General features: G+C 38.6%; 1 protein-coding gene and 1 non-coding gene across 5 annotated transcripts; one reads left to right on the forward strand and one right to left on the reverse strand.

Annotated features, from left to right (window-relative positions):
- Positions 1 to 77: 77 nt before the first annotated feature.
- On the reverse strand, positions 78 to 23,573 carry MOK (MOK protein kinase). 4 transcript variants are annotated; one of them, XR_001413724.1, is made up of 13 exons: positions 23,455 to 23,573; positions 18,808 to 18,922; positions 16,918 to 17,007; positions 15,178 to 15,248; positions 11,330 to 11,408; positions 10,778 to 10,826; positions 9,665 to 9,843; positions 7,188 to 7,289; positions 6,591 to 6,764; positions 6,269 to 6,380; positions 5,150 to 5,347; positions 4,893 to 5,061; positions 78 to 1,448 (listed from the first exon to the last, which is right to left on the reverse strand). XR_001413724.1 is itself a non-coding variant. In XM_014957504.1 (12 exons), the coding sequence occupies exons 1-12, from the start codon at positions 23,459 to 23,461 to the stop codon at positions 4,963 to 4,965; spliced, it is 1,275 nt and encodes a 424-aa protein (XP_014812990.1). In that variant the 5' UTR covers positions 23,462 to 23,573; the 3' UTR covers positions 4,737 to 4,962. The 4 variants fall into 4 exon arrangements, 3 of the variants coding, with proteins under 3 accessions (XP_014812990.1, XP_014812991.1, XP_014812992.1); XM_014957504.1 differs by lacking the exon at positions 78 to 1,448 and having other exon boundaries at positions 4,737 to 5,061; XM_014957505.1 differs by lacking the exons at positions 78 to 1,448; positions 16,918 to 17,007 and having other exon boundaries at positions 4,737 to 5,061.
- Positions 23,574 to 24,457: 884 nt separating this feature from the next.
- TRNAI-AAU lies at positions 24,458 to 24,531 on the forward strand. Its single transcript has one exon. It is a non-coding gene; the product is annotated as a tRNA-Ile (tRNA).
- Positions 24,532 to 24,704: the final 173 nt, after the last annotated feature.

The raw sequence follows: 24,704 nt of genomic DNA on the forward strand, positions 1-24,704 counted from the left end.
TTTCTAATTCAGAAAATACATATTAAACTATCTTGAATATGCATTTTTGTTTACTTTCTGTTCAAATCCAATCACTTTTGATGTATTCAATCCTTTGTTGAATTAAATGTTTGGTACAGAAATACCATCTAAACTTTGTAGAACAAATTCCTTTCAAAAATATCTCACCTAGAACATGGCTTCACGTTGAATAGAGTTGAATTTCAATTAGGAAAGTGAAATAACATTGTTCTGTTCTGGTTCTTAATGATTTATCTCGAAATGCATCATACAGTGGAAATCTTGCAGACAGACAACTTTGGGGGGGCAAGGATTCAAGGATTCTGTAATCCTGTAGCCCCGTTATTTGTCTTGGGAGCTGTGAAGCGAAAGGCCCAGCCTTATTTATTTACCTATCTATAGGTATTTATCTATAGGTATTTATCTATACCATATTTTTCCCTTTATCCCATGTAGTGATATTCCCAGTCAGGCTTTTCCTGACCGTTGGAGCCGGGCACCAGCCTCAAATGGGCAACGTGCCCACCTGGGCACAGGCTGTAGGTGAGGGCACACAGTAACACCCCTCCTGCTCTCCAGCAGTAAAGCTGAGTAGAATGTTTTAAATTGCAAATAAACTTGGGATGTTTTCAGGCATTTTCATTCAGAAAAAGGAGTTAAAATTTGGGGAGAAACAACTGCAGTAGGTACTTGGAACTAAGTCTTACTCTTGTAATGCAGCCAGCACGTAGGGAACTGCCAGATATGTTTCTAAGCTGACATTTAGGCTGTCTGTTAAAGATGGAGCTGTACTTTACAATTCTTATCTACTGACATTCTTCTAAAATATGAGCAACGGGGAAAATACTGAAACTGAGCAGGATTATTGTTGAGAAGTTCTGTTTTATTAACATGGGGGGTTTAACTGTTAAAATGCAGATAAAGCTCAGCACTGAAAACTAGTGTGGGTATCTCCTTCTAGACTTCTTTTGTGCAAGTGCTGCAGTCGGTCTGAGTCAAAAGACTTTTTTCCTTCAGCTGGAAAAACACAAAAGCAGTACTGAGAGGCCTGTGGTATCCAGGACTGGGGTACTGGTAGCAGCTACTGGCAGGTGCCTTTGCAGAGTATGGCCCTGCTACAAATCACAGTCGAGGAGTGCACGTGGTTTTTCTTTTTTCAGAAGCTTGAACTGCCCATCCCACCCTTCATTCCACGTGTTAAAAAATACTTTAGGAAGAAAAGGGATCCTAATAACTTACCTGGAAAGAACAGTAAAGTTAAAAAACGAAATCGTTTAAAAATGAGTGGAACACGGATCATCTCAGTATGGAATTTGAGCTGGAAGAATGAGGGTAGGAGCGATACTTGCCAGTTTGTAGTTTAACGATGAGTGTATTTTAGCGATAAAGCAGGTGGGAGAACTCAAGTTTGCCTACTAATCCAACAGCCAGAGCAGCAGAAGGTGTCTCTAGAGGGAAAACAGCAAAGAACTTGCTATGAAATAAACACCTGTGAAGCACTGTATGTGCCAAACTCTGTAAGATCCACCTGAAAGCTTAAAATAAAGGAAGAAAACACTCCAATGTGGTCCTTCACTTGAAATCCCCAATTTTCATAGCAGAAATGACCTGCTGAATGGGCAATTGCCCTTGTTTCATTGTAACAGCCTGACAGCTCTGGGTACAGAGTAGGTGAGAGAGAATTCCTGGTAACACACAAGCTATTACTCTGACAGCTCTTTCTCTCCAAGTTAAAACTTATCCAAAAATTCTGACTTGGTCTTTTTCAAAAAAACAACCACTTTCCTGCTGCATTAATAAAGTAATTACCTACGTGATATTAATTATAGAAGCAAACAGTTGCAATAACAGTTTTGAAAACAGGGAAGCAGTTTATGCACGCAGGATCTGAGGGATTTTTTTTTTTTTTAGGTGAATTGTTGAATGTAAATATCTAAACTCCAGCATCTGTGCTATGAGGTTTCCAGAAAATGATTATGTGAAGCTACCAATACAATTAACATTTTCCATCAGGAACATACTCTTGAAAATACGACCCTTGAGCTTGGTAAAAGAGCTCAGAGTCTGAACGATCACTCAAATGTGGGTAGTAGGAGTTGTCTTTTTTCTTTTTTTTTTTAAATCCTGCAAGAAATTAATAACTGTGGAGAGCACAATCCCTCAGACACAACAAGTTACCTATTTTTAGACCCTCATTTTTACTGCCGCACACGATGCTTAACTCCCGATGTATTAACACCGAGCAACTCATCATCTTCCTCTCTGGAAAAAACCCTGGATGAGCTGATGGCACCTTTTGCTCAGAGCTCCAAAGGTAAGAAGGTGGAGGTTACTGTCACACTGTGTTCCCTATAGACTGCAGCCCTTAATTCCACTTCCTGAGCTTAGCATCACAAATTCCACCTCCTGAGCTTAGCATCACACCTTTTTATATATATATATGTATATTTATATTTACATATACACACTCCCCCTATAGCAGGTATTCAAACAAATAGTGTATTGCCTTACTGTGGAAGCTCTCCCTCTGTTCTGGCAGTTTGGGCTGCTAACCTGAAAAGCATGACAGGGGAGATGATGAGCTGTAGCAGAGCAGTAGAACTTGGGCAGTCGCCCTGTCTGTGTGTATCCACCCCACTGCACCTCGAGGTACCAGGCTCAGGAGCATATTTTCTGCTTAAAACTGGAGGAAAGACAGCACCCATCCAGAATGAGTTTCAATAAAATGAGAAAGAGACATTACCTATAACGTTATGTTCTGCCATTTAATTCTCCCTTTATTATGGTGTTCACTTCTTCCACTAAAGCTCTACTTATGTATTTCTTCGGTCCCAGTAAGAGAAATCTGCTGTTCCCCTGGCATAGGGAGGACAAGTAGCAGCAGTACAGGTTTCCCTGCAGAGCCTTGCTCATCTGCCATAGCCTTATTTTACAAGCATTTTTGCCAGGGATGGGATGTTTTTCCATTCTTTCTATTGAGATTCCGAAAGTTTGCGATGAAGAAATGGAATAAAATGAACAAAGGTAGAGTAGGCCAGGATGCAGGTGCAGGGTATTCAACTTGGGCAGTCATATTAAAATCAATTCCAAGAAATGATTTCCATGGAATTCACCATAAACATTTAGCCTGTTGATATTTTCACATTTAAAAAAATCTGAGTGAATCTCATGTTGATCCTCAGTACAGTACGTGAAAATAATACCTTCTTCAAAACATGAAGAACATAAGGTGGACGGGTACTTTTAAGCAGTAAATCTCAAAAGGATTCATAAAGAACTAGTCTCATGAGCTTACCCATGCTGAAAAGCTACAATGTGGAATTTGGGTATCCAGGAGCTGAGTGGTAGAACAAGGAATAGGATCTAAAGCAGTCACAGCAGAATCCTACCAGTGTTGAGACACCGATTCTCAAAAAAACAACCAAGCAACCAATTTAAAAAAGCCAACAAAAAAAGCCAACAACTGGAAAACCTCTAAATAGTGAGAAATATCATTATTTTCACAAATGCATAGCCTAATAAAATCTCAGAAGGAGAACTGAGAGCATGACTTTATTCCACATGACTAGTATTTTTATAAAATCCTTGTTTAGAGCATCAATCTCAAATTGATGCTTGAAGGGTCAAGCTCAGTAACTTGACCATGATCTGCTGCCCTGTGTGCTGCTGCTGTCCTGGGCTGCAGTGACTTCTAATACAACATGTCCCTCACCTTCTTCCTCCCTCTCACCAACCATGGCTTGGTTTCCACTTTTTTTGTTGCACAGAATCTTCTGAACAGCAGCAGCAGACACAAAAGTGTTTGATTAACTGGGAAAAAAAGCTGATCGCTTCCCAGTTATGAGCAGAGTAACTTTTAGAACTATTAAGAAAAAACCCAAACCCACATTTTTTTCACAAAACCTGTCTTGCATGTAGACATTGCTTGTAGGCAGATTTTTAAACCACAAGCTAAGTATGATTTGCACAGTCATTTGTTTTTTAAAGAGCAAAACTGTTTTGTAACACATCACCAAATAGAAGTGTTGTAAATTAATTACTGCAAATTTTTAGGAGATGTTTTGAGTATTAAAATCAAAGGTATCAAATTGCGATAACTACTTTATCCAAGTAAGATAAAAATGCTGCCTTTTCATTCTTCCCTTCGTAGCATCAGCAGACAGTAACACTATATTAAATTGTTACTGATGATCTGTGTGCAAAATTTCTGAAACATGAGAAGATAACGTTCCTTTACTGCTCTTTTGAGCAACTGGTGGCAGTATCAGTTGCTGTTAAAACTTTTGATTAATATTAAGATCAACAGCTTGAAGAAAACTATGACTAAATTTTATTTGCTTTTGAATCAGATAAGACGTTGCTTTAGCTTTTAGCTAGATTATACTTATATAGAAATATTCAGCAGTTACAGAAACTGCATCAGAATCAAGTATCTCGTAGGATTGCATAATCTGCACGTTCTCAATAAAATTTGAATCTGAAGTTATTCAGTACAGGAGGTGAATACTTTCCAGAGTTGACTGAAAAATAAAGATTTTTTTACATCTAAAAAATGTACAAAAGTTAGCTGTCATTTAGAATATAATATAATATGAAAACTTATACTTTGTAGATAACATTCCATTCCTACTACTGAAGCTCAAAGAATCCTTTCATGTTATTTTTAACCAACCTCCTCCTCCATCAGGTTCTAAAAGGAAAAAAAATACTCAGAAAGTTGAATACAGAGTGCTCTCTAAGCTCTGCCAGAATAATGCTTTAATTAAATATTGATACCCTTCAGGAACAGAATACCAAAATGGAAGGTAAGCAGCCTCGGGGTGGGGGGTTCCTATAAATTGTGAGAGAAACACAAAATAAGGCAGTGCTGTTCTTGTTAGATCTCTACCCACAGCAGTATGACTGGGTCCCTCACTGCATAGTCGCGGCTTTTCCTTGCGCTCCAAACACTTCACAAGGTGCTCAGTAACCTCCTCCTCCTCCTCCTCCTCCTCCTCTTCGGTCTATAGCAGGTAAGTGGAAACATTTTGGGGAGGACTTAAGTGCCTTCTGTTTCTCAGACTGTTGAGGAAACGACAGAATTTTGAAATACGTTCTGTAAACCACATTTTTGCTATTGCAATTTAATGAGCAAGTTAAGAGTCTGTACCTTGATATTTGATCCAATAAATCTAATAGAGGGTAACACGGGGCTTTCACCGCTTTCCTTAGGTGCCCGGAAAACTGAGTGCAGTGTAGGAGTAGGACATGAAGTCAATTTGGCTACACCAGAAAGATTTAATTTTGGTAATTCTCCATGAGGAGGTCCGTGTTGTTTTGTTTTTTCCTGGACTTTCCTAAGAGAATACTTTTAAAATAAAGAAATAAGAATCAATTTCTTTCTGAGAATATCTTCGGAAATAAAAATAAAAGAAAAAATCCAACTGATCAGGAAAAAGAACCCAAAAAACCTCAGCCAAGAATTACTTCAGCTAATTCTTTTTAAAAAAATCACTACCCTACTGGATGTTTCTTGCCATTTTTCCTGAAGGAACTTCTTGCTAAGCTCACGTTGATGAACCCAAGAACTAAGTTGGTGGAAAATGTGGCTGCTTCTATGGAAGAAGAGTTCATGCTTTCAAGGTTAAATGCACAGCAGAAATATATATTTTTTTTTGCTAATGTAATTTAGGTTTTTTGTGGGGTAAAAAATGTATTTGTGGCTTTTTCATGTAGTACTAACTTCTATCATACCTTGCAGATATGTTATTTGTCACATAGCTTGAAGATAAAGTTTTAATTGGCCAGAATTTCCAGTCTCAAACAAAAAGTTTAGGATTTGCCTAGATATCATCTAAATATAGGATAATTACATTTTAAAAAAATCTTATTTGTTCAAAATGTAGACTGAAGTCCTGAAAAGGCAACAGCACACCTTCTGCCTCTGCTACAACTTCATCTGCCCAACTTTGCAACTCAAAGGCAGACAACAAAACCAGAGGATGAAGATATTTTTAAAAAATATGGAACTGACCCGCTAAGTAATAGCAACTATGACAACCATCTCCTGAAGGGAATACGCAGTAACCCCTTCTAAATTCTAACTCAGGGTTTTCAGGGCTTGCAGGGGGCAGAACTGCATCACACCCAAAAAAGATCGGTGTTTAAGCAGACTGAGTAAAACCAAGTAATCAGCTTAAGTAAAACATTTGTTTCCAGCTAACAAGCCCAGTGTCACAAATTACTTTCTCTAATGGGCTGACTATACTTCCACTTTAATATTTATTACCTGTCTTTGACTTTCCTTTGCAATTTGCCACAAATGCAGAGGTACTTGCCCTGCTGTATTTCGTAGTAATCCTAATTTTTTGTTTGTGGCCAAAGCTTGTGTATCAGCTGCCCTAAAAAGTTTGGGGAAAAAAAGAAAAAAAAAGAGAAAAACATTGGTTGTGCCTTAGGTGAAGTCTGGACTCAATGCCTGAATTATGTTCACTGTGTTGCAAGCCAAGTACTAGCACTTCATTTCAGTCCATTTTAAATAATAAGCACACAGCGCTCCCTCCACTTCTTAATTTTAGTCTTCAAGATGGAAATGATTTGAAGTCACTTGCCAGAGTTCTTGAAAATAAGGGTGCTGTAATGCTTGATGGGCAGCAATTCTCTCATCAGGATCATATTTTATCATTGCGTACAGGAGAGAGAAGCCTTTAGAAGACAAGTTGTGCACAGGAGGAGGTATTCCTTTTCCTTTTTTAAAGGGGAAATTAAAACTTGCAATTTTTGACCTGTGTTAAGCAAGTTAAGAACAAACAGTTATTCATGCATATTCAGAGAGAATTAAAATTTACTGAAAAAAAAATCCAATCTGATTTAGGTAATCATTTATTAGGGACAAGTAAGTAATACTTGGGAAAAAAAATAAGTATTTTTTTTCCTAATAAGTTATGTCATTGGCCTTAAAGATAGAATGGAAATAAAAGGCCAATTAGGATTGACTTAGGCTCAGATTTCCTCTGCTCTACCTACAAGGATCACAAATGGGTGACTGTCTCTGGGCAGGGACAGAGGACACTCCTCTTTGGTCAGCAGCCATCACAACACTGTTAGATTTTTGTGGTGGTTCCCTGAGCAGAAATTGCACACAGTTGTACAGTTACATTGTGGATATTTAAACAGTGAGATTAATAACTATGGGAGTGCATACTTACTGCTTTAACTTGCTGAGAGTTTTGTTAGCAGGAGTGCCTACAACGTCATGGATTTTTGAAATTTGGTCCAGCTCATTAGATCCAGGAAAGAGAGGCTGAAAACTGCAAGGTAAGAGATGAGAAGACACGATTAAACTAGTTTAAGTGGCACAGCTGCCACTTCAGTGAAAAAATTTTCATTTACGAGGAAGATGATACATTTTAGAATTACTCATTTGTGGGCAGTTTAATACCAACCAACAACTGAAGGATAAGATGTGAGGAGCAGATTAATACAACTGTGTGTTTGGATGGAAAGAGTCGTTTGGGTTATTAAAAAGAAACCTGTAGTTGCCTTCTCCTCACGGGTTTGGGGTAAAATAGGTAAAGAGACTAGTCAAGAAAACACTTCACTAGTGTTTTCTTCTAGTGAAGTGGCAGATCCCAGAAGACAATGTGTTTTCCTCATCTGAAGACAGCAGAGTCAAGCAGTCCCTCTTGTGTATGCACACAGAAATATATTTATAAGAAACATTCCATTCCTAACACACAGGTTCTTTGCAAGCAGCAACACTGGAAAGATGGTAATTTGAACTGCATTCCTGAGCTGGATCGTCAGTTAATATAAACCTTGCATAGAGTCCTTGAAAACATTGTTATCAATAGAGCAATCTGACTTAACAAGCCACTAACATTTGTTTCTTGCACATGTTGCCTTTTTCCATGTTAGCAGAGCGTTTCCTTGGGTTTATAATTTCAGAAACACTTCAGTAGCACCACATGATTCTTGAAAGCAACACATTCAGCCCTCTGTAAAAGGAGGAAACTTAACTGTTTGCAAATTCAATCAAACAGCTGGCTGCACACTTCTCTGAATGTCTTTATAAAGCTCTGAGTAGAGGAAGGAGAGAGAAGAGATCTGATTCGTGTTGTGTAGCTATATCAAGACAAGCAGTTGGCAATAGTTTTTGCGTGAATTACAAAAATGTGCTGTCTCTAAATGTAAAGCTCTAACTTGGGGAAGAACAACTGTGTGATCCACAAAAAACTGTCGTTCAGGAACCATGATTTATAAGGAACGGAAAGAGGGAGACCAAGACTTGAAAGACAAGCATGGCTGAGTAAAAGGCTAAAAATTCTTACACAATATGGTGTAAAGCATAAAGGCTTATGCAAATGTTAAGCAGCAAACGCTGCAAGATGCACTTAAATAAATCTGTCCGTAACTTCCTTCAGCTTGGCAAGGCTGTATCTCTTTTAATTCCGTAATTTCCAAACCACATCCCTCATTTCTCTGAACACGTCTATCCAGTCTCTGAAAATGTGCAGTGGTTGCAAAGAACGAAATTTGTTACATTAAGCTAAAATTATGAGGAAGTATCTTTAAGGTTTCTTGCCCTAAGAAAACTTAAGTTTGCAGCATGTAATTTTCTTGCCAAACTTCAAAGCCCACCTGATTCAAATTGAAATGGAAAACCACAGCATTTTTAAAGCTTTTGGTCCCAATTTCCTTTGCAAGAGAACTGTCACATTTGGGATTTTTGTGTTAACAGTTTTCTGACCGAAGTAGAACTGTTTCTACAAGTTAGCAGGCAAAGCATAAGGGTTGTCATTTAATGTGATGATGATGGCAGCAGCTGCACTTGCCATGTGGAGGAGGAGGAAAGAAGCAAAGCAAATGTTATCACTCCTGGTTGCATATCGGAGACTGCAGTGTGGGAGGAGAATAAAGAAGAACTGCTGCTGTTGCTAGGGCACAAAGATATTGGAGAAATACTCATGGTGGTTATTTTTCCTTTTTTTCTTGAAGACCAGTGACAATTTTTTTGAGTTATACTTTCATCATCATTGAAAAGCTTAAAGGACTATAATCCTGGTTTTCCTGAACTCTTCCTTCATCAGAATCCGACTTCAAAATATTCCAGGACATAAGGTCCTGGTACAAGAGTCTTAAACACACTGTAGTATAAATCAAAGTCGTAAATCAGAGGGTGTGTATTCGCTAATCTCCTCTGTTTTTGCAGAACAGTAAGTTCAAAAAACAAGGGAAAAACTTTACCATTGAGTGCAATAAGAAGCCCGAGGACAGTTAACGATGCTCATGAGAGGAAATGAGGCATTCAGAGATAAAGCAGAGAAAACACACTTTTACCAAACTCAAATATGAAGCCAATGGAAAAAAAAAAATCCTAAATCCAAAACAAACAACAGAACAACCAACTGTTCAAAAATGTTATTTGACTTGTAAATAATATTTGTTGGTACTCTGTTCTCTTGAACATCCCACTGCTTTGTTACTAACCTGCCATAGGGTGAAGAGAGTGCCAGACAAGGCAGGATTACTGCCTCATCAACCCTGCAGAATAATCACAGAAAAAGCTTCCACAAAACCATAGAAACAGAGATCGTATTACCCATATCACGTGCTTCTTTTTTGAGTTATCTACCTTTGATTGTCTCAATTAATAATAGGCAAGACCCTCCACTGAACACTGTACCTTGTGAGTTCATAGAAAACACAGCCAGCACTCCACATATCAATTTTGTAACTATAGTAGCCATTTGTAAGCAAGCATTCAGGTGCTCGGTACCAGCGTGTAGAGATATATTCAGTATGTGGCTGCTTAGAATAGATACTCCTACAAGATCCAAAATCTCCTAACTTCAGAGTATTCTGCTGCAAAAATAAATAAAGTATTTTGACAAATTAGAAACACTGAAATATTCAAGCAAAGATGTTCCTTAAACATGTGAAGTAGTTCATCATAAAAGAAATCACAGATTACTTTAAGAGTAAACTTTCAGAAATCCCAGGGGTAGTATTATAGCAGTTATACTGCATTTAAATAGCAAGTAGCTCCAGGCTTGAAGATATCTGTGTTCCATAATATGTGCAAATACTGTTCTGTACTTCATTAAAAGAAAGAGCTAAGAGTTAATTGAAAAGCATACAGACTACTAGTGAAGGGAAGACTAAATAGGACATCTGGATTAAGTTACTTTGTTGAAGTTCTTGTTCACTGTTTAGCAGTGATAAAATAGGTGGCTTTGGCTTCTCTTTGTACTGGCTTCTCCTGTACACTTCTAAGACTTAAAAGAAAAATTTATCTCCAGAAAACAAAATTTAATAAACTGAATTTTGAAATTCTTCCTTTTCAGACATTAGCAAAATAACATTCTGATATTGTCAAGATAATAGATTTCCTTGAAGAAATCTTCTGAAATCTAACACCTTTTGCTCTCTTTTGTAGGAGTAACTTTCCACTAAACGTAGGAATTAAATGTAGAAAGAAAGGGCTGCAGAACTGAACCCTATTGCTTATTTCTGGGTTAATACAGAAAGGAAAATGTAAATGAATAGAGAATAAATATCAGTTTTTTTAGATTGGAACACATGCAGGCTGTCATGCATCTGATTCTTGTCAGGTTTTAGCCAATAACAATCTTGCTTGTTCATATGTCTAGATCAGGAATACGGTATTAGCAGTAACTGTCTATATAGTTTTTTAAAATTACTTTTAGTCAAGAAGAGGAATTACCTTCTCAGAGTAAGGAGAAAAACACTGATATGCTTCACTTTCAGTTTAATATTCTCACATAAAATTAATTACCTTTATTAATATGTTTTCAGGTTTCACATCTCTGTGAAATATCCCATTTCTGTACCAACATAAAACACAACAGAGAGAAGAGTTCAGTAAAAAGACAAACACAGTGGTTCCAGTCATTTGTAAAAAAAAAAAATACTTAAAGAAACTAACACTTTGTTCAAGCTTATCAACAGCAAGAAAATTGCATTTTGCCACCATGGGGAGACACCAGCTTACAGGTATGGGAATGGAGAAAGGGCACGTCGGAAAGGGGTGGCCAGGCTTTCTGCTTTTGCTGCCACCTAAAGCTTTCTGCTTTTGGGGCTACCAAAGGACTGCAAGGGCCACCCCATCCCAGGAGGGGCTGGCAGCAGCACGGGGTGCCTGCTTGCTGTCTTCCAGCACTTTGCTATGGGCAAAGATGCCTTTTTTCTGCTATGGGCAGTGGCCTTTCTTCTCCCTGCAGCGGTTCGCTGCCCCAGGCAATTGTATGTATCGCTCTGCTTAGCGACAGCCCTGAAATAAATGTGTGGTATATTCACTGTAAAGCTCTTGCTCAACCAGGTCTCTTACCTATGTATGTAATCAAGAGATTTGCATAACTGGTACATGTAGTTCTTAATTTTTTTCCCAGGTAATGGCTTTCTCCTTCCTACAATTAAATGTAAAGTTGTACAAGTCTTTTTTAGCAAACAACAACAGAATACAAAAAAATTACTCTTCAGCTTCCAATAGTGCATTGATACCACATTTTTCAATTACACTATTTCTGTCATTTATAGCTAGCTTTGTAATCCATTTTCCACTCTACTTCAGACATAATTTAGATTTCAGTATGCACCAGAATAGCTCAGCTAACAACTGTCAATTCAATAGCCTGTAATCTACCTTAGCTTTTAGTACATACTTTTCTTGCAGTATCTGTTTCCCCCAGTTCTAACAGAACTGCAGTATTTCACTCCCAGACATCTCATTTCTTCTCTAAACAAAGTAACTGTCCTTAAGGCTCAAGATTCATATCAATCAGCTCAAATTACTGCAATGCCTAAATGACTGTGATTCGCATTTGGCTTGCAAATTAAAGGTTAACCTATGTAGTTTAGCTTGCTATTGCACAATAACGACAGTTATAAAATTTATCTATTTTTCAGAGCCATTCAGTAACTACTCAGCTTTTTTTCTTTTATAGGCTCCAAAGGCCTTTTAATCTTGCTGTAATGCCTTTATGTAACACTGCAATGTCACCAACGGAGGCAGGAATGATGACATTTTTGAAAAACAAAGCAGGTACTGATCTGCCTGATGACAGTAGTATGAGTAATTGGCTGGGGAGGAGGAGGGAGATTATGAGGACACTAACTCATTGAGGCTGCGAGTCCTGGAAGCAGGACTTGTGTCCCTGATTTACAGCGCTCCCCCCGTCAGCCACATAATCCACCCCGAAGGATTAGGTAACAAAGCACTCGAAACGGAGTACCATTTACATGGGGAATGGTAGCATTATTACCCCAGAAATGGTGTTTTCAACAGCAGGATTTTGTCATTTATAGAGGAAAAGATTTTATAAAACGCAGCTATTCAAACCGACTTGGATTATTATTGGTAGTGTTTAAAAAAATCAGGCCTTCATAACAAGAAGTCACGCTCAATTGTTTTTTCATTACAGGTCACTAGTAAAATCTGGAGCAGATGCTCTTCTACTTCCAGCTTTATCATTAGAGAAACCTCATTTGGAAGTAACAATGAAGTGAATCATAAGGTGGTGGCACTTAAGGCTACAGTCCTTTTTGCTTGAGGCATCTTCCCCACCTCTCTCTGAGCCGTATTTTTTTCATCGCTTTAAATGACCAAACTGTTCTTGATTAAACAAAAGGCAAGATTGTTTTTCAGTTATTAAATGACTTGTGATACCACTGTAAATTAATAGCAAGAGGATATGACTTTGTGTAAAAACAAATAGCCTTGTCTTGATTGAAGTAACATGAATCTGTCAGGTAATTAAGGAAAAAACCAAAAGGATCAACATTCCACATTAGTGGTGTTACAGTGAACTGTGCTCCTCATTACAGAAGCATCTCCATACACCTTGTTAAATTAGAAACTAATTTTCAGTCAACCCCAGCTTCAAGTTTTTCTTCGTAACAATTTTTGTACAAGTTCCGTACAAACCATGCTTGCCTCTAAATTTTTCTTAGAGCTTTTTAAATTGTTCTGCACCTATATTAACCTTAATTTTGCAAGATTCACAGCAGTCAGAAAATGACAAGCATTCACATTGCTATACACTGTAGAAATATACAAAAGACTACAAATCATCTGAGATGTAACTACTTTTGTACACTCTGAAAACTGTTTTGTGACAGAGCATTGCTAATGAACACAATTTAATTGTTCAACAAATAAGTAATGCACTCCTTCAAATCACAACACTGAAAATTCAAAAGGAGCTCCTTCCACTCGCCATTGTTAACTAGGTATCCTCAGACAGTAAGTGTTCTGGCTCAGAACTAAGATTAATTTTCCAATTTAATTATGTACTTTGAATTTTTGCCACATTTATTGTTTGAAATGACTGCTACATGTTACATTTCTTGACTTTGCAATAAGCCACAAGTATAATTGTTTGGGAAAGTAAACATATAAAAAAGCTAGTTCTGCTGCTCTGTAGGAAATCGTGGTTTTGACATGTCGAACTTTAAAGCCCCAAAATTCATTTCTGAAAATGCAAAACACTTGGCATAAATTAAATACTTTAATACTTCAAAATATCAAAATACTCCTTTTGTTTATTCTAATCTCCACAGGAATTTGTTGTTCATTTTCCCATTTTATTCTATGATTTGACAAGCTCCACCCCATGTGCCACCACCTTGTACAAGGTGAAAAAAAGCCACCATGTCATAGGAAACACAGTCCAGACACAAAATCCAGACCATAAAGAAGAACCAACAGTTAACAGATGTTCAGGTAGACCCAAATTAATGTTCAGATAACCCCTAACTACAGCATTTCAGATTACAATTGAACACAGATTTCATTTTGAACTGATTCACCATGCCATAAAAAAGGAGGTTTCTAAAACTAAGTGGCAAGGAAACAATTTTCTTATGGAAAACTTGAATTTGATAAAAAATGTATCTTGAAATAATAATAATAGAAAAAAAACAAAAACAAACTAGCAGAACATAATGAAACTAAAAGACTATTTTCCATCTGTATACCATGTTTACCGTACCAGAATTCACAGAAACACTGAGAAAAGTAAACAAATGAAAGCAAATACTCTGGGGTAAAAAAAAAAGACAATTAAAGAACAAACTTAAACATTCTGATTTTTCATAACTGAAGTGCAGTATCTTTCCTAGAAGGAGAAGATGCAGGATTGTTTTAATGCACTGGACTAACTTACTATCAATGGGGACTCCTTCCTATATGCCATTACTCTGACTCTACAACTTAACAAATTTATCCTGGAAAAAGAAAATGTCTTATTAAACCCACAAAATACTCATGTTCGCTTCACTGATCAGCACATAAGTGTATTTTAATCTCAGTTTTTCATCTACATCAGGAACAGGGTTACTACTTTTGTTAGAGATTGAATATTCAGTATCACTAATGCAATGTTTGAGAACAAGTCTTTTATCTATTTTATTACAACGCTGAATGACAGCCGCATGCTCAGTTATTTAAATGAATCTCACAACTGTTGAAACATTACAAATTTTTAATTATTCAGAAAAAAATCCTCTTTTAATATGAAATTGTAAGTAACTGCCAATTCAATTGCTGTATCCAACTCCTTGGGTGTTTGAGATATCATTTTAAATCAGCTTTTGTTGTAAACATTTCTGTAGGAACTCTTCCTTGAGCTTTTATGGTCTCCCACAGACTTTGACAAACAGGTCCAGAATTTTTAAATGTAGGACGTTTCAGGGAACAATGTTATTTATAGAGAAATCTTGGTAAAAGACATTTTTACTAGATATAAGAACTGAAAATCACTATTAATCAATTCAGTAGTTTTTTAAACAAATGGGAATAATGTTCTTGTTATATCATTACAGTCCTGACCTAACGAAGAACCTATTTAAGTTGTATTCTTTGTTACATAATGCAATTATTTTGTCTTTTGCAGTCAAGGGTCAAGGTTCTTTTTTTGCTTTCGTGTAAAGTTTGACTGTAGAAATAGATGGCCATCAACCTGACTCATTAGAAACCTTCTGCATCATGCATCCATGCCTTAAACAAGTGGGTATATCGCACTGGAAATAATAAATAAAGAGTAAAGAAGTACAGCACAAAATTTGCCTATGAGTTTTATAATAGGCAATGGTAAACAACCAAGTGAAAAATAATCAATTCCACTTTGTGATCTTCACAAGGAGAGTTTATGTGTTTCTCAAGCATATGCTACATACCTTTTATCAGCTCATAAATATTCATATCCATAAGTTCACATATCAGTGAAAGGGAGCCAGCATTTTTATCACTGAAGAAACAAATATAAGGAGACTTTAAGCTATAAATAAAATTTACATGTTGATTTGTACAAAGCATTGAAAAAAGTACTTAGTTTAACCAGTACTAAAATGGACATTTTCATTTTTAATTGATACTTTCTCATAGAAGTTTTTCTATCTAGTGCCTGAGGTATCATAGTTTATACTATCCAAAGTGTCCATTGCAAAAGTTAACTGATTTACTCAGTGAAGTTATTTGAGTGCATGTTTTCTGAGCATATCACACTGTTCAGTATCAAGAAATTCCCAGTAAACTGATACAATCTTACAATAAAAGATAGGAAAGCTATTACACCATATATGGAAATACTTTCTAGTTAGGTCACCAGTGGTGTATAGAAGTTTTTCTATCTATTACACCATATATAGAAATACTTTCTAGTTAGGTCACCAGTGGTGTTCTAGTGTATGGAAATGAGTATCTGACTGGAATCTGTGCTTTGCTGACAACAGCAATTTTAAGTATTATCACGATATGATAATACATCCGAGACTTTATTTTCCACTTCATTACCCTGCAGAGGCAGATGTCTTTTAGGTCTTTTTTTTTTTTTTTTTTTAAGCTAATTGCATTAAAGCCCATTCCCTCTGCAATGTTCCATTAACCCAGACAGCAAAAGGTTGAGGGTACAATCTGCAAATTCAGTTCACAGACAGACTGTGACAGAGCTGGGCGAGCTGGCTGGCCATCTGGATTACACTTCGTTAGCGACACGGCAGCTGAAGCTGAGAATTCCAGAAAGCTAAGCTGCTGACATGATTACCAGCTTTCCATATATTTGTAGAAAACCAGCCTGTCAATAACAGTATAGTACCAGAGCTTTGAGAAGAGGAACAAGACAGCTTGAAGAGCAAGAAAAAAATATTTTAAAGCAGTCAACAAGTTTGTTGTCAGGTATTTGAATAATGAAGTCTGCTGTTGCATAGCAATGAAGTGTAACGCACAGTACTGTAATAAATGCTGTCATAAAACCCAATCTCTTCGTGAGACAGAACATGTCCCCAGAAGACACTCAAGTGCCTAATGAGGCTAAGGAACCCAACTTCATCATTGACTGATCGATCTCTTTCCAAATTCATAGCTTGGCTGCTGCCTAATTCAGAGATCGAAACTTCTCTCATTTGCAAAGAGGTGTTGGTAAAGTTGGTAAATGGTACTGCCAAATAGTGTGCCTGGACCCTACTTCAAACTGATGAGTCAAACCAAGATCCTTGAAGTACCCCAGCCTTTTCCAGCAGATAAACTCTGAGCGTGTCCAACAAAAATAATGTCTCCAGTTGACACGATATTGAGTAGTTAAAGCACTCACTGGATATAGGACACAGGTTGAAATCACCAGCGAGTAGTACATATTATGACATGAAGTATAGCTATGCTTAAAATATATCTGGTCTGTAATTTTAATACTGATCTTGAAATATTTTTGGTCTGCTGTGAAAAAGCCAGAGAAAGTGAGAGCTACATCAGATTTTCTTAACAAAAAAAGCACGAAGACATCAGAATTGGACAAATTCGTTGTTTTTTTTCTTTCTGTTGGATATAAAAGCTGGTTAATTGCCTACAGGTTGCTTCTAGACTCAAAAGTTACTGGATATCACTCAAATAAATGAAGAAAGAAATGAATGCACCATACTTACAAAACAACTTCATGTAACATAAGGATATTAGGATGTGGACTCAGCCTCCTTAGCGCTTTTATTTCTCTCAGATTATTCACTTGTTCCATACTAAAGTTGAATTAAAGAGAAAAGAGGGAGACTGACTTGCAATCAGGGACTGGATTATAACTGTTTTTCTTCCCTGCTATGAGACTGTCAGAACCTACTCCACTTCAGTTTGTAACTGAGCTTCCAAATGCAGGACCTGATGAACTGTTTGCCCGCTTTGTTTCTTTTTCAGAGCAAATCAGTGATCAGGAGAACAGCTTTATCCCTCCTTGCAGTCTGGTGTAGCTGGACTTACCCAAACAAGATAAGTAGTAATGTTTTTTGCTCCAGCCATCAGTTACCACGCCAAGGAGCTATCTGGGAGGAATTTTGTGTTGCATAATAGTATGTATGATACTGTTTATTCTGCGCTGGTGTAGCATATGTTCCAGCTACTGCCCAGCACGATGCTGAAAGTGACACTCTAGCCTTGCCAAATTTAGCATTTAAAACTAAGTTTTGATGCTAACCTCTTACATGAAAGATAGACACTACTGAACTGTTGTTTCATTATTATGTTGCCCCCTAGACTTTAATAAACTACTTGCTACAGAAACTCTGGGGAGGAAGCAGGAAACAAAGAGCTTAGCACACTATTTAATGGATCAGAACGTGCGCCTTTTCAGAGTCAGACTTAAACACCAAAACAGTATTTTCCAGTTTGAAACTAGGAGAAATACCTTGTACGGGCAGGTTCTGTTTAAAACTGTTATCTGTTGCTAAAAGAGTTCATTTCATCAAAAGAATTTGCCAGTCCATTTATCAAAGGGTTAAAGGCCTCCAAGATGTTTTAAACATGCTACACAAAAAAAAGTGTCTGCTTGTTACGCCCTATTTTATGCCCTACCACTGAACTGTAACCATCTGCCCTTGATGTAGTCAAGCAGCTAATTTAAGTACTCTTTTGACCACAACTTGGACAATTTGGTCAGTTGTAGGTAATTCATAAATAGACCAACAGTTCTCTACCAACACAACAGAGAATCAGAAGCCACATTACTTGAAGATATTTGAGTTTGTTTCTTTTTAACTTACAGCAATTTTTTCAGAGCTCCACTTTTCCTTAGTCTTTGAAGCTCTGAGTTACATTGTGAAATCTCACCTAAGAGCAAAATGTCCCTTTTTACTTCGTATGTACAAATGTGTCACTCCCACTGATTTCACTAGGAAATTAAAGTATTTTAAGGAGAACACAAAGTCAGTGACCTAAAAGGCACTGTTTGGCACTTAGGTATCTGGAAGAGAATGTCAAGTCTATGTCGACTTCCACACAGCCCTCTCCTCTATTTTCCTATCCAATAAAACGTACCTATTTTGTGACCAAATAGAGTCTTTCTGGTGGATGTAATTAAATATAAACGCAAGTATGAAGTAGAACTAATTCTATACATGGACTAAGGATAAACACAGTGTTTTCAACTTGCATTAAATCAGTAAGACTGAAAAAAGTATTGTCCAGGGGGAGGACTGACACATTTCATCCTCCTATGATTACTTCCAGCAAAAAGAAAACCAGCACAAGTATATTCAGTGCATTTGGAAAGGCAGAAATCAACTATTTAGTCCTCATTCTTCTTGTTTCACCCTCGACCCAGTGGCCAGGCAGCATTTAGTACAGCGGGTGACATCAAAGTACTCAAGGAAATAAACCCAATGCCAAATGGGAAGGCCCTGCATAATCAGCAGCCAGAAAGTTCCCTTTCTGCACTATATGCAAACCTTTTTAATACAAGTGTATTCAAACAACTTCACTTAGTCTTAATTTCACATTTCCCCACTGAATTTCAGATTTTCTGTAGTACTATGATTAATTATGCATACCTTTCAAAATGTTGCTTCATGTGTTTACATGCATAGTACTTTCCGTCCCTAAGATTCAGTGTCTTCAGAACATTAGAAAATGTTCCCTCTCCTATCTTACCAACTGCTTTATATTCTAAAAACAAAAAGATACTGTTTCAGTATGTTTCAATCAGGAAATTGTTATGAAGACTGCATATCAAGCTGTAGTTGATTTGTTAAATTATGACTAATGGAAAATTTTTAAACAAAAGGGTTTTTTACACGTAAGATCTTTATATATGTCTTAGACAATAACTACCTCTTTGCTCAGAGGCAGTGTGGCTCTTCACACAGCACTTCATACCTTTTTGTCTGCTGCAGCACGTTAGCAACTCATACCTGAACTTATTCTGTGCTTATTTCACACACAAAAAAAGCCTTTTATTTACATTGTACTGAAAACATGAAATTACCTTGAAAAGCAAGTGTATCTTGTCATTGTTCCAACAGGGTTTTTTTGTTTGTTTGGGCTGGGTGGTTTTTGTTTGGTTTTGGATTTGCCTTTTTATTTTTTTTTTAAGCAATGCAGTTGCTGATTTTACAGCTTTATTTCCATATTAAATTCAGATACAAGCTTTACACTAGGCCAAAAATAATGCGCACCAAACACAAGGATGTGAAAATCAGTCAATTCTAGTTCTGCAGAATTCTAAGAAATGAAGCAGAAAATGTAAAGGTTATGAAGAAAGCTTTATTTCTATTAAGTTGTGAGCCTTTTCCTAATTTCCTTCAGAATTGACATTTCTTTTCTTTCCACCTTTATTCTCCTTCAGCTTTGTGATTAACTGTTCCTTACCAATCCCACTGCCTGGTTCCCTTCACCCACTTTGTCCTCCTGGTTCCCTTTATTTTTAGCACCTACAGATTCTATCCTCGATAATTCTTACGGTAATTTCATCTGAGCAAACCCCAATTCTGGTTAGCTTTATGCTGCTGTTGCTTTTGTCATAGTTTTATTATTTAAGAAAGATCCAACCCAGTCATTTCGAGGGAGGCAGAGCAGGAGACCTCTTTTATCATGTTCAGCCCTTTATGGGAGTCAGAATAACTGTAGGAGTCTTAAGCTACGTTGATAGCAGTAAATTCAATGAAGCGTAGTTGCCTGTATTAGTTACTGTGACAACAGCCTCTGGCATGGATTTGGCTTGTGACAACCACCACTCTCCTAGGTACCCTCCCAGCCTGATGTGAGGCTCCTTCTAAGGTCATTCCTCAAGCAGTTTCTGTCCCACTGCCTTGTTTTGGAAGATAAGAGAATTTACTAGCATAGATGTGGGCCATTTCATGCCAGTTGCTCTTTGTGTCCAAGCAGATTTCCAGATATGTTTAATTTACAAGTATAAATACAGCCTCACAGTGGAGAAAGCCTGCCAAGAAATTTTGCGGAGAGAAAAGTTACTTAGGCAGGGACATGCTAATGCTGTCTTCCAAATAGCAATCAATTTGTGCTGTCTTCATCTCTTTTCTCCTCCCCAACTTTCACACTTACTCCTGTTAAAGAAAAAACAAAACAAAAGTCTTTCCTTGTGGTTCAAATGCTTATATTTTAATTAAATCTTCCCCTTGCAAACACGTCCTTCTCCAAGTAGCAGCACTTCTGTGAGAATTGTCAGTTGCCCTTCTCATTTTTGTCACCTGCTGATTAGGTTTTCTGATTATTAGCCACCATGCCAGATCATAAACTAAGTAATTAGTCCATCTAAATTTGAAAGATAGGAAAAAGCAGAGTAATTTAAAATCAATGACACCATCTAATGCACTCTATACAGACAGTTTACATATAGAATGATTTTAAAATCAGAAACTGAATTTGAAAATCGTTATGGGTAAAGGAGGCAATCTCTAACAGAGACTCCAAAGTAAGGAAGAAACCATGAGACTGGTTAATCCATGTGGCTGTTATTTGACAACTGGTCAGTTAGTGCTTCAAGCAAGGGGATCTCTAGCCTTTGGTGTTCACTAAACATCGTGACTCAGGAAGTGATTTGCTTCGTCAGCAAAAAAAATCACACTTTGCACCAAGCTCTCTTCCCCTAACTTAAAGTTTTAATTTCCTATCTAAATAGTCAAATAGAAGCTGGAGATCATACATTCAGAATGCTTAAATCCCACTTTTACAGAATTCCAAAGAAAAAGTGTCAATGGATTTTGTTGGTAGCAACTGATGCTGTCTAATTTGTTGGATACACACTGGCTACCTTATATGTTCATATAATGTCAGAGCCAGTCCCTGAGGCAAAAAATAGCCAAGGCAGACACAGAAAAAAATAGCTACTTGTTGACCTACTCTTTGATTCTAATAAATGGCAATACCTTATTTTTTGTTTCTTAAGTGCAAGTAATTGATTCTCTGGCCCAAAAACAAAAATTCAAATCACACGATCTGAAGATAAGATATGAATATCCATGGTATACCAGCCATAGGTATTAATGAACCAAGGTACTTCGGCAGAGAAACACAGAGAAAGTATTATTGTACACATTTATTGAAAATATTTTTAGATATATAAAGAAGACAGTATATGTTTATGTTCATGTAAGTTGGTTTTGTTTGTATTTTCTTCTATAGATGTATTTTTCTCCTACAAGATATACCTAGATGACAGTGAAAGGCTCAAAATAATTTGATTTTTTAAAATAATTTTGAACCGAAGAGTTCTAATAGTTTAGGAAGAGTTAATTCTTCATGCACTTTAAAACATTCTTACAGCACTATGGATTTTTTTTTCATTTGAAGCATGTCAGGTTTGTTATTTTAATTTTTTACAATAGAATGCTATACATAGAAAATTAAAAACTCACACATAACACACAACTGAGGCTTTAACCTGGCACTTAAGAGAGCGCTATCCAGTGAAAAGAATGACAGCAAAGACCAGAATAATTTCAGTTGATCGAATAAAGAATCAGGACTGAAAATTGCATTGTTTGAAATGTCTCTTTGATACATAAAATCAATATGTAAACTCTCAACAAAACAGATCACTGAAGATGAGAGAGCTTTTCTCCTAGGGAGAAATTGAGAACCATCATGTGACAAGGTAGTTATCGTTTGATGAGAAGCTGAAAGAAACTCAGAATAATAACGAAAGTTTGTATTGAATAAGAAAAAATAAAATTTATACTTCAAATGTACTAATAATTTGGCACAAGATTTGAATTTGCATCCACAAGCCAAGTTTTCTGGAGATTCTTAAAAATCCACTTCAGCACCACATAACTCATCCTTCAAAAGTGACCAAGTAGCAAAAAAACCCAACCAAAACAAGGGACTTCAAACACACACTAGAAGAGAACAGTCAGGTCAAAGTGTGTCAATTTTAAGCCATGAAATTTACTACAGCTACAAAACAAACCGAATTGCCAGTTAGTTTACCTGAATTTATGGTACTCAAAGATGAAGAATGACAGAAATGTTAAAAATGTTATCAGCATTTTAAGACTGAAAGCTTTGAGGATGAAATTAAATAGCGTTTTAATTACACTTTAATGACATTAAAGAATAAAGAAGACCTAATCACTGGATAGCAATTTTTTCATGCATCTTTAACAAGCTAGATACTACCTAACGTCTTCCTTCCCACCCCTCTGTTTCAGGGGGATGTTCAGGCTTAGAATGGTTAGCAGAAAGGCAGATAAAGGTCAGGAAAATGGAATGAAATTCTGTAGTAATCAACAAAATCAAGTACAAAGGTATGGCAAAAGTTATTTGTGAGAATAAGTTGTAGCAATCCAAACTAGTCTAACACCAAAGAAGTGGCCATAAGAATGGCAGAGAGGTAATCATCCAATAGAAAGACAGTTTAATGTGAATGTTATAAACTAAAATTATGGGTAAGTGATAGAATTCAAAAACTACAGCCATATTACTGTAACTAGAGAGCACAAAAAAATCAATCGTCACTTGAAATTCAAGAATCCAATGCCAAATGACAGAAATGATAGCACTACAACAGCCAGAACAGTATATTATAAAAACCTAAAGCAGATATTTTGTTGCAAAGATTCAGAGGAAGATAAAACCATGACATTTCAACATGACATTGATGCGTATGGGAAGAGAGAAATAACAAAAAGAAATAATGAAGAAAGCAACAAGAAGTTGAGCTTCAGCCACAGTCACAAGGCCATGGCACATAATTACTGCACTCAGAAACACGCCAAATGTGTCGGATGTGACATGGGATGGTTTGAAGAAGGATGCCAAGTAACGGGAGGAAAGGCTTGCAGACCAAAGAACGAGGAAACTTTGCAATTTCTGAGAAAGGACATAGAGAGACCAGGAGACAGACAGGCCACTGCTTCACAGGAGTGAGAGAACGGTTTATTAGCACCCTGTTGAAGAGGAGGACGGGCATGCAGAGGGACACCAGGGTTTAGGTGTGCAGTCTCGGTAGGGAAAGGAAGGAGCTGGCAGCAGGCTCCAGTGAGGGCGATTTCCAGGGATTACAACAGCGACAACAACTACGACCGCGCGGCCCGGACCCCGATCCCCTCAGGCAGGGTCGCCGGTGACGGCCGGCCTCCTCAAAAGCGCCCGGGCCCACGCCACCCCTAAGGAAGGCCCCTCTGCCCGCCGCCTACCACACCGAGCAGGGCCCGCTGCTTTCCCCCGCACCCCCTTACTGTTCATCCTGCGCTCGCCTGCAGGTCTCGGGGTGAGCGACAAGAGCGGCCGAGCTCCCTCCCGATCTGCCGAGCGACCTCCCGGCCAAGCCCTCAGCGCGCCATGTTGTATTCCCGTCACCCTGGCAACCGCGCAGGCTCCGGCTCCCCGCCCCGCGCCCCGGCCACGCCCCCGCGCGGGGATGGCACGTCACGTGCCGCCCACGCAGGCGCAGCGCGGCCGGCGGGGAGGGAGGCGGCGCGTGCGCAGCGGGCAGCGGCCGCCGCCATCTTTGCTCCGCCGCTCCTCTCCCAGAGCGCCGCGCTCCGAGGGAGCTCGAGTTGATCTCCGGTGATCTCCTGATCCCCAGCGGTTTCCCTGCGGCACTGCAGGTGTGAGTTAACGCGGGGTTTTATTCCTGGCTCGGTGAGGTGGGTGCGGTGCTGGTTTCCAGTTCCCAGCTCGCAGGAGAGGCGAGGATCCGGACGGCGGCCCCGCTCCCCGCGTTCTCCTCACAGAGCTGTGGTGAGCCGGTCTCCGAAAAAAACCTGCATTTTGGAGAGGTGTCCCCACCCGCCCTCGGTGGCATTTGCCTTTTGCTAAGCGGACGTAATGGTATTTTAACGCAGACTTTAGGAGAAGGCGAGTCGAGTCATTTGTGCGTGCAAACTGATACTGTAACGGTGCGTTAAACAGCGTGAAGAGTAACGGCTTTAAAATAAATGCTCGAAATAAATATTTTGTTTAATGAAATGGAGCTGGAATCGTATCCTAGAGAGCCTGGGGAAGCGTTAGCCTGTTGATTGAGGGGTGAAGCCGCGAACGTGTCGCTGTGGGTGTTGTCTCCCAGTCGCTGCGTCTCTGTAGGGTGAGGGCTTTTCTGGCCAGTTCAGCGTGTGTTCCCGCCTGTACGGGTGTGGGGGGCGATGCGAGGAGTGGGGGGTCCCTGGCTGTGGCCGGGGGTGGGGGCGGCGGGTCTGGGGCGCCGTTATACACCCCTGCCATGAAAAATTGCCGTGCACTGGCCGGTTAGCTCAGTTGGTTAGAGCGTGGTGCTAATAACGCCAAGGTCGCGGGTTCGATCCCCGTACGGGCCAGAGGGAAAATACTTTTTTCCCCTGTCTCAGCGGCGCCGTCCCGCTCTTCACACCAGTTCCTGCTGAGACACGCGTGTCACCGCCTCGCAAGGGCACGGCCGCGAGAGAGGAGGGGTCGCGGACCCCCGACCCCCGGCAGAACGGGGTTTGATTCTTTTTTTTCTGCGAGGGCG

The sequence above is a fragment of the Calidris pugnax genome, unplaced genomic scaffold (assembly GCF_001431845.1).
Source record: "Calidris pugnax isolate Ruff unplaced genomic scaffold, ASM143184v1 scaffold211, whole genome shotgun sequence".
In the NCBI taxonomy this organism is placed as follows: Eukaryota; Metazoa; Chordata; class Aves; order Charadriiformes; family Scolopacidae; genus Calidris; species Calidris pugnax.

Excerpts from the sequence above, each read along its gene's own strand:
- MOK (XM_014957504.1), bottom strand. Across the intron at positions 15,249-16,917 it reads ATGTTACATGAAGTTGTTTT|TGATAAAAATGCTGGCTCCC; the intron begins GTAAGTATGGTG and ends TTGTTTCTTCAG. Across the intron at positions 11,409-15,177 it reads TATTTATGAGCTGATAAAAG|GAAGGAGAAAGCCATTACCT; the intron begins GTATGTAGCATA and ends ATTTAATTGTAG.